This window comes from Tinamus guttatus, unplaced genomic scaffold (genome assembly GCF_059628265.1).
Source record: "Tinamus guttatus ecotype Peru unplaced genomic scaffold, ASM5962826v1 Tinamus_guttatus_pri_ptg000033l, whole genome shotgun sequence".
NCBI classification, from domain to species: domain Eukaryota; kingdom Metazoa; phylum Chordata; class Aves; order Tinamiformes; family Tinamidae; genus Tinamus; species Tinamus guttatus.
Window position 1 is genome coordinate 5942307 of NW_028288567.1, and position 9911 is coordinate 5952217.

The following is a 9911-nucleotide window of genomic DNA, read 5'->3' on the forward strand; positions in this document are numbered from 1 at the left end:
CTAATTTACTTGCATCCAGTAAGTTATTCCTCATGCCAAAAAATGAATTTATTTACAAGGGAAAAAACAAGGAAACCTGTAAATCTGATATAAGCCAAGAGAAATATGAAAACAACAAAAAATGTAACCCCTTTCAAACTCTAAGTTCTAAACAAAGTCCTATCTCAAAGGGAGAAGCTACTTATTTTCTCAGCATAATTAGTTATACAATTGTTCCTTTGCTTAAAATGTTCTGTAACTAAGAAAATAAATTAATGAAAGAATACTTAAGAAATGATAGGTAATTTAAAAGATGATAAAAATGGAAAGGATACAAATCATTTTAGGCTGCTATGCAGGCTGGGACATCAGTCATTTCAGTATTCAAGGTGCTTTCATTAGCAGTCATCTCTGCAGCTAAAATACAATTAATGCAACCAGTATTGTACAAAAGCAGTTAGATACCATGAATAGCAATGAACTACCTTCGTTTTCAACTATTTCTCAAAATATTTTATAGCAGAAATGTAAAAGCTTCCATACGCTTAGCTCGACTCAAAGTAACAGTTGACAACCACCCATTCAGGCATCTTTACCTACGCGCTTCTGCCTCACGTTACAAAATAATGCAACTTTCACAGGTGGCAATTACAGCTTAATTACAGCTGGAGAGTTGAGCAGAGAGGAACCTCATGAGGCTCAACAGGGCCAAATGCAGGGTCCTGCAGCTGGGGAGGAATAACCCCAGGCACCAGCACAGGCTGGGGCCCGGCCTGCTGGAAAGCAGCTCCGCAGAGAGGGATTAGGGAGTCCTGGTTGCCATGAGGCAGCAATGCACCCTCGTGGCCAAGAAGGCCAGTGGGATCCTGGCTGCATCAGGAGGAGTGTTGCCAGCAGGTCGAGAGAGGGGATCCTGCCCTCTGCTCAGCTCTGTCGAGGCTGCACCAGGAGTATTGGGTGCAGGTCTGGGCTCTCCAGGACAAGAGGGAAATGGAGCTTCTAGAAAGGGTCCAGCGTCAAGCGACAAAGACAATTTAGGGACTGGAGCATCTATTGCATGAGGAAAGGCTAAGCGAGATGGGCCTGTTTAGCCTGGAGGAAAGAGGGCTGAGAGGAGATCTGATCAATACGTGTAAGTATTTGAGGGGAGAATGTAGGGAGGATGGGGCCAAACTCTTCTCCATGGTGGCCAGTGAGAGGACAAGGGGTAACGGGTGCTACTTGAAACACAGAATTTCCACCTCCATGTGAGGAAGAACTTATTTCCTGTGAGGGTGACAGAGCCCTGGAACAGGCTGCCCAGAGAGGTTGTGGAGTCTCCTTCTCTGGAGATCTTCAAAACCCGCCTGGATGCCACCCTGTGCCATGTGCTCTGGGTGTCCCTGCTGGAGCAGGGGGGTTGGACTAGATGACCTCTAGAGGTCCCTTCCAGCCTTAACCATTCTGTGAAATCAGGTTTTCCAGAAGTCTTTTGCCAGCAGGCTGCTCTTCAACATACTTTGCAGCTGCTGCCTCTTTCTTTTGTCGACTGGTCAACAGTCACTTTGCTACCAGCCTATCCTCGTAATAAATCTCTGGCAAAACTTCCAGAGCTCCTAGCCCATTTTCCTTTTATCCCAACATCATTCGTGCAGTGCTCATGTCTCAAACAGTATGTCACACAGACCGCTTATGTTTGTTTAATTTTATTTGCTCTCACGGATTGTCAGACTACTCAGGCTTTGCCATCACTCAATTCTAAAATCATTATTGCAAAATTTGTAGCGTATGTACTAAGAAGAAAGCAGGAAGCCAAAGGCTTTTTAACTACCATTGGATTCCAGCAATACTCACACAAGCCCACTTTGGGCTAAGGAGCCTTACTGTCTGGAAGCTCCTCTCTGGCGGAGAAAAAGAGGCTCCTCTGAAGAAGTAGGAAGAAAACTGAGCCTAACACAAATGCTCAGAATTCTCAAAAAGCTCTTCTCTCTCTGCTGAAGAGGGCAAATTAAGAGAACTAGCCTTCCTAAGCAGAATCTATTCTTTGTCAAAACCTGTTGTTCTTCTTTACTACAGTCACAATATGTCACAAATACATTTTCATTTGAAATTCATTTTAAATAGTTATTTTCACTTGAAATCTTTGATGCAATTTATATCCGAAATTCTATACATAGAAGATTTGCAGATTGAAAAGAAACAAACAAAAAAAAAAGTTTAATTTAATTCTGAATGGCATTCCAGGTGGTATAGAAGGCAATTCTTAAACAGAGAAGCATGGAAAATGTAAAAGGGGAGGAAAGAGCCATGCATAATAGAAGGCATGATGGTATTTCTTTAACAATACTATATAACAATATTAAGCAGGCAAAAAAACTTGTCAAGTCCCAGAAAGCAAAAGTTTGAATTTTTAATTTTACTTTGTGCTATCTGCTGAGATACACATTCTTATTTTTTCCATTACATGCCAAAAGATTATGTGATTTTTCCTGGAAAACCCTTATCAAGGCTTAGAAGAAAAGAAATATCTGAAAGTTGCCTAGATAAATCTAACATCCATTTTGACAATGGAAAAAGATGGGAAGAACTATTCATGGAAGTTGATCCATGATGCAGTTTATTGTATGCTTTTTACAATAGAATTTGGTAAAACAAAACTGTCCCGCAACTTCTCCCTCATCTTCTGAACTGATGATTTCCTGGGAATTAGCTAGTTAAACTGAACTAGCTGCAAACCTAAATAAAATTACTTAATCCAATAAAAAGAAGAAGTATATGCAATTGTTGCATTCATAACTAACCATGATAATGTTATTGCATATGGTTAGAAGAAAAATAAATTCTTATTTATTAAGCAATAGCATTCTCAGGAATCAAATGAATTTAGAGTAATTTTTGTGACTTCTTGCAAGACAGTTAACACTCTTCCGACAAAAACTGACTTAATCTCTTTCCTGGGTGTAGCAAAAACTACTGATGACTGTAAAGAAAAGAGATTCTGGGCCAGTAAGTATTTATAAAAATTTTACAATGAAAGTTACAAAAAAGCCCAACATTTTATGCTGTCTATCCATATAATGTGGTGTGTGCATATGTATGTGAAATGAGTGTATTACACACATACACACAGTATTTAAAATATATTATAGTCTCCTATATGATTATCATTAGACCCACTGTAGCATAACATTCTTCCCTTTGACAGAGTTTGCCATCTTAATCAAATTGAAATAAAGCAATGAAAATCAAATTAATGAGTTGCAAGAGTTAATTCAAGGCATGCTTAATTAAAAAAAAGGCTTAATTTAAATTTTAAAATTCAAAATGTTGCAAGCAATGGCAAAAACTGTAAAATAATATGGCAGAGAACTCTAACTGTAAGATTCTAATGTAAGAATATCAAAGACTTCATATTTAATACACAAGGCATTCAGTTCTGGATGATAATGAGCTGCTTCACATGTATCTAATAAAAATTTAATATGCTAACTGATATAGGCTTAAATGCTTACTATTTTTGAATTTTTGCAAGATAAAAAAACATGATAAAGATCCTAGGAATTTCTGGAAAGACAGAAAAATATCTCCCCCTTCGCTAGATGAGAGGGTTTTGTTTGATATGGAGTTAAGTCAAATTGAGGGTTTAAATGCTCAAAAACATGCCTGGATTTTAACAAACATCTTTTCACTTTTCCTTTACAAATAAGCAGGCAATAAAGTCTAGCTACCAACATATCCCTGGGATGTATGGGCACTAGTCTGTTCAGAAAATGTAGTCAAATGACATAGATGTATTGCCACAAAGGTCTGCTAAGGCTTGTTGCCTTTTTAAATGAACTATATATTAAATATATATATATTGTAACTATATTTTCAGCATGTCTGAGACATTAATCAGTGCATTTAAGAAACTAGTATTTTATGGAAACTTATGTCCCAGTAAAAACTACAAACCTAAATACAACACAGCAATGGAGCAGAGCAAATATAAGGGAGAAATGAATGAAATGAGAAATTCATTAAATAAATGCCATTTTGCTTACTGCAAGAGATGCAGTAAACTGATTAGGGGAACTATGAATGGGAAATAATTTCCGTAATATGAAACTCCTTTAACTACTGTCTCAAGTGCATGCAAGTATACACAGATATCAATTACAACATTTAAAGTTATGTAGAAAAAGTATTCAATTATCCAATACATTTTTTTGCATATACGAAGTTTTTTGTTTCATGAATTCAATGTTTAGTCCATTCTCACTTCAGTAACAGGTAAAACTGCATCATGTTTAACCACGGAGGCTCACATGTGCTTTGTCAAAAGTTATACTAAGGAAATACTTCATCCGCAGTAAAATTTAGCTTGTAAACATGGAATGAAATATAGAAGTGTAACATGCTCAGCAACTGTACACAAGTATCAGGGTAGTAAACTGATTGATCTGTTCAGCTGACACTTTAAGAGAATTTAGACTGAAGTTGCTCAAATTAACTTCATCTAAATGAATTATTAAAAAGCTAATACAGGCTGCAAAGAGAGCTTGAATTATCCAATTAAAGTGAAAGTTCACAAGCTCTGGGAAATAAAAATGTCACCCTGAGTGACAAGATAAGAGAAGCACACACACACAAAAGAGAAAAAAGGAGAAAAAAAAAAAGCAAACTTTTAAACACTGTCTCAGCCTGGCTGTTCCAAAGTCCCCTCTTTCGAACTGTAATGGCCAGCCACCACGCCAGGAGCAGGGCTGGGATTTCTCTATCCTGCATGGCTCGGTTGCCACCCTTCAGTCTCTCCCTAGATCTCGGCAGTCCTGCACGTGCACCTGCTGGCGCTGACGCCGAGCTTTATCACAAGTGACAGACAGTATCATCTTCCATGCACTTATCAGACAAAACCACCACAGCACCTCCGGTACCACTCTATATCAAACATTACAGTACTTGCATTTACCATTAAAATGGGGGAACTGTACGTAAGTTTATAGGATCTTACATCCCTTCAACATAAACATCATTACATAAACACAAATATTATAATAGGAGGATATAAGTGTATGATCTGTATTAAGTAAAATTAAGATATTTTAACACCAAGTTTTTTTATTGGTATCCCTCTGCCATCGCATTATTTATTCCAGAATTGTATTTACTATACTCCACAGTTTATGACATTACTTCAACTATTACATTTCTTCTTCAGGCTGCATTGAGACAAGAAAACACATTTTCATGTCCTAATACACAGCCTGTCCCCCGAAATGATCAGTTGCAGAACAAATCAGGCTGCCCAGCCCAGTAAATCCCACCGCCACCACTGGCACATCCACATTTTTTAATCTCAATCTGCCAGCACAGTAGAATACACACACACCAGCCTACTTAAGTGATACTCTGATAAATCCTATATTATTACTACATTGTAACCAGACTTACATAAATAACATGCTTTATTATACACAGATAATAGTCTTTCCTTCTGGTTAACATCTCTAGGCAGCGAAGACTGCAGAGAAACTGGGCAATCTTTTGTGGCACCCTGCCTCACAGGTGATTCCTTTTAAGCTAGATAGAATACAAAAATAAGTTTTTATAAATGTAAAATACTACATTATCCCAGATACAAAACATTTGTCAAGGTAACTCAGAAATCACATGTCATTATAACAAACTGCAGCATATGAAAAGTGCAGATGTAGTCTTTGAGAAAATGTCAAAGATATTCTCCGAGTTCAGTTTTCTTGACTATTTCAAAACTGATCAATACCACAGGAAATCTCACAAACAGACAACAGGTAGAAGCAATAACTACCTTAGCCCTATTGCACACATTTCCCAAGATTAGAAACCTGTGTTTACAAATCACCATTAAAAAAGAAAAAGAATGTCAAATGTATATTAAATGATAATGAGAAATATTGCAAATGATTCTATTTAAATTGTTGTTTAAATTGTTTAATTACTGTCAAAACTAATAATGCAGCATTGCAAGTGATTACACTAAACATGCATTCAACACTTAAACATCTTTCACTGAAGTAACTGGCACTGCATGAATTGCAAGGTTTTCATTAACACATTAATCTACAGGCAATATAATGAGCTGCTGCAAATGCACACTTAAATTCGTCAAGAAGGAAAACCATCCCCATATGTTGTTATTACACATTCAGAAGCCTAAACCTGCAAAGCACAAATGACTGAATTCAAGGAGAACGTCACACGCATAAGGATACATCTACTCCAGGTTTCCTACACTAAAATGTTAGAATAGCTGTGCTAACTTTACCTCATCTAGACCACATTTCAAGAATAATCAAAGGCACCAAAGAGCTAACATGCAAGCAGCATGTGTTTGTTTTGTGGTCTGCAGTATAGACATACTTTACAGTTTAGACTAAGGGAGAGAAAAAAGGAATATTCTTAACTCCATCACCCCTGAGCTGCTACATTGTGTTCAACAATCAAAGCTTTTATTAAAAAGGGGGGGAGAAGGGAAAAAAAAGAAAACTTTATAAATAACATCTTTATCTGGAACTATGTTTCCAGGTAAAATACATCAGCAGTCTTGAAAGATCAGAACCAACTCTATTAACTTCAGCCATGTGTTGATTCTGTTTTACAATGATAACAATCAATAATCAATACTAACTAATCTAACTAATCAATACTTTGATAATTAACTATTTGATATTGCTTTAACTACTTTATAACTAAATAACATGCAAAACTAACTGTACTATGTAACTGGAAGTGACTGCCTAAAAAAAAAGAGGGGGGGAAAAATCTTTATTTTGAATCGGGGACTCTGGAGGTCACATAGTCCAAGCCCTGAATAGAGCAGGGCCACTTTCAGAGCTAGATGAGTCAGTTCAGCATCTCATCATCAAGCTAAAATGAGACCAAGCTTGGAAACTCAGCACCATCCAGTTTCCTCCCACAAAAGTAATATGCTACAGAACTCGCTTGTTGATACTTTGAACATCTACCTGATCTAGATGAGTCCAGTAAGTTAAGTTCCTTCAGACAAACAGAACTTAATTATTCAGGTATGATTCTTGAAAACTCTAATTCCCAATTGTATCTGATACAACCTATTATACACAGAACTCGATTGTGTCCAATGCATTAGCTTAACATGAAGCAACAGGCAGGACCATTACACTTGTGAAAACACAGGAAAAGTATTTTTAAACACATGACCTTTTATCCAAGGAAAATCCTCCACAATCATGATTTTAATCAACCCTTCGGGGTAATGTACAGACTCTCAATTCTCTGAATCATGGGTTCATCAATTCCTTCCCATAAAGCAGCTTTCACTGAAAGCCTTCTATATAGAAACAGCCAATGTTAGATGCTAGCAGTTATGCCTGCAATATAACAACTTAGATGCCTGGTAGCCACATCAGGGATAATCATACAAGGAACCATCTAATTTAAAATCATTACAGCAATTCCATCAGTAAGGACTACTACAGGACACACGAAAGGCATAAAAACATTAACCATTAATGAAAGTAAGCAGCAGAACATTCTAGCAACGTTTTGGGGACTCAAACAACAGATCTCCCCTTCCTTCAAAATCACGTGGCATTAACTTTTCTTGTCCACTGAGAGCTGAAGAAAACTCCTACTTAGGCACTGTTAATGCTTCTTGGGCCAAAACGTTTCATCCACAATTGAAATTACGTTCAGTCTACAGAACACTGAGCTTGTTATGGATCAAAAATGAAATTCACCTTTCAGAAGTATTATTTGAACAACACCTGAACCTAATCAGCCCTCAAAACATCTGCTAATTTGACAAGATGACTGCTAGTTTCCTTAAGAGAATAGAAACAGGCATAGACAGTGTCAAGGCACACATATCAAGCACTCATGTTGCTTCTGTTCCCATTCTACATTTTAAATATGACATTGCCAAAAGCAATCTCCTAACATGGACAAGGCAAAGCAGTTATACAATATGGATGGGTTTGGGGCTGAGGGAGGGGGTATGAAGTAAAATAACCACTTTTTCCTCAGCAGATGGAACATTAAAAAAAAAAAAAAAAAGGCATCAGTGTCCAACCAAAAAACAGTAGATATATGTAGGTATGTCTTGACAAATTACCTTGCTATTTTTGAATAAGCATTCATATAAGCTGACAAATACACAAATTGTTATATGTACTACATGTACATACGTACAATTGCATTTCTCGAGATACTGTGGATGCACCTAAAACACCTGCAAGCAGACTGAGTATCTGAGGTGTCTGTTTTAATACCCTTCTGCAACTGATAAGAGCCGTAATAAACTTCTATGTGCTTCCACAGCATTTCATGAAATGCTATTGCCTTAACACAGGCTATAAAGGGGAGGACAATAATGCTACCAGTGTGCGTAGCAGCCAAAAGCTCTGCCTGACAAAAGTTTTCTTTAAGCAAGACTCCAGGATGATGCTACGACCACTCCGTGATTCTGTTGCGGGTTGTCAGAATACGAGGCGACTTCAGCAGATGTTTCCCCAGTGCTGCAGCACTATGAGTCACCTGGGACTCTTCTGCTTTCACATCACCATGAAAACCCTTCGTTCACTCTGAGCGCAGGTGAGTGGCGAGGGCAGCGCTCGGCTCGCCTCCGAGCAGGGTCACTGCCGCTCAACTTGCTTTACTAGGATATTCTAGCTTCAGATTTCGGCCGTGAAGTAGCAGGGCCAACATAAATTCTCTATTTTACTGCTGTCATTTCTGAATTTTGGATGGAGTTGTTAAAATGCGAGCTTAAGTCAGTAACCATGTTTCTGTAAGGTTATCACATTGGGTATAGTGGAATTGGTATCTGTAGTGCAATAACAGGGACTGAACTCACTCCCTAGATGGTATTTGAAAGACAAAAAAATGGACAGATCAGGAGCAAAATCTGTGCTTCTGTAGCCATCTTGCACTAGCATGCTTGTAATTTCTGTTTGGAGTATGAACAGCTAAATTTTAAGTGAAATTTTCAGGATTGGCTAGAGCTATATGCCAGATTGAGTGTTCTCTTGTGCTGGGCTTTATTGGTTGTAAGGAAAGCTACAGTTGTCTTCTTTTAGACATCAGAATTAATGAACTTGGCTCCCAGCACCGACAAGATTCAGGTGCTGGATCCACAATTTTGCAGCACTGTTGCACTACGATCTTCCCCCTGCCTTTCTGCTGTGTAGTTGGCTGTACACTGTCTTCTGTCTTAAAACATTTTGAAGCATTGCTACAGAAATAATAATCAACAAGATATCGAGCTTCACCACAGACCCTTGATAACAAATCTGTGCTTCTTTAAAACGACAGCAGCAAGCTGAGGTGTTTGAAGCAAGGAGGGGGTATTTTTGCAGCTCGACATTCTCCTCCTTTCCCTTTAAACCCCACCCCACCACAAGTGTGCCCCCTTACCTGATAATATCATCGTTGTGTCCCAGGAAGAATTTCTGGCTGTGTTCCCGGGTGTTGTAAACCACTCCGACTCCAGCCACAAAGTACACCACCTCCTTGCCTGCCGTGTAGTACAGGTTGTTGCGGCACTGGTGACCCCTGTACCCGTAAACCCACTCCAGACGGAGCTGACATCTAGGAGCTGTCCGATCCGCCATGATAACCAATCCCCTCTCCCCACCAGCACGCACAAAATCCAGCGCTGCCCCTCCTCCCTTTGCTTCTTCCTCCTTAAGGGTTCTCCCCTTTAAAACGGTAGCGATCGATTGCCGCCAAGCCGCCGAATCTTCAGGTTGCACTTTCCAGTGATGGTCTTGAGTGGAAAACACGGTCGCAGATCGGGTCCACTCTTGCTGCCGCTGCTGCCGCTCTCACTGCTCTGCTGCCACCATAATCTGCTGCTGCCCAGGAGGAAGAGCTGCTGCTTCCCCGCTGCCGCGCAGCCCAGGCAACTTCTTGCGGGAGAGGGGAGATAACAAAAACACACCTACATAAACAGC

At 39.0% G+C, this 9911-nt stretch overlaps 1 protein-coding gene across 1 annotated transcript in view; it reads right to left on the reverse strand.

The window, feature by feature from the left end:
- The window catches only part of EML6 (EMAP like 6), a 117888-nt gene extending 108301 nt beyond the window's left edge, over window positions 1-9587 (reverse strand). The window contains exon 1 of the mRNA XM_088531445.1: window positions 9373-9587. Within this exon, the coding sequence (XP_088387571.1) occupies window positions 9373-9569 (197 nt within the window). The 5' untranslated portion in view covers window positions 9570-9587. The remainder of the gene's footprint in view (window positions 1-9372) is intronic.
- Window positions 9588-9911: the final 324 nt, after the last annotated feature.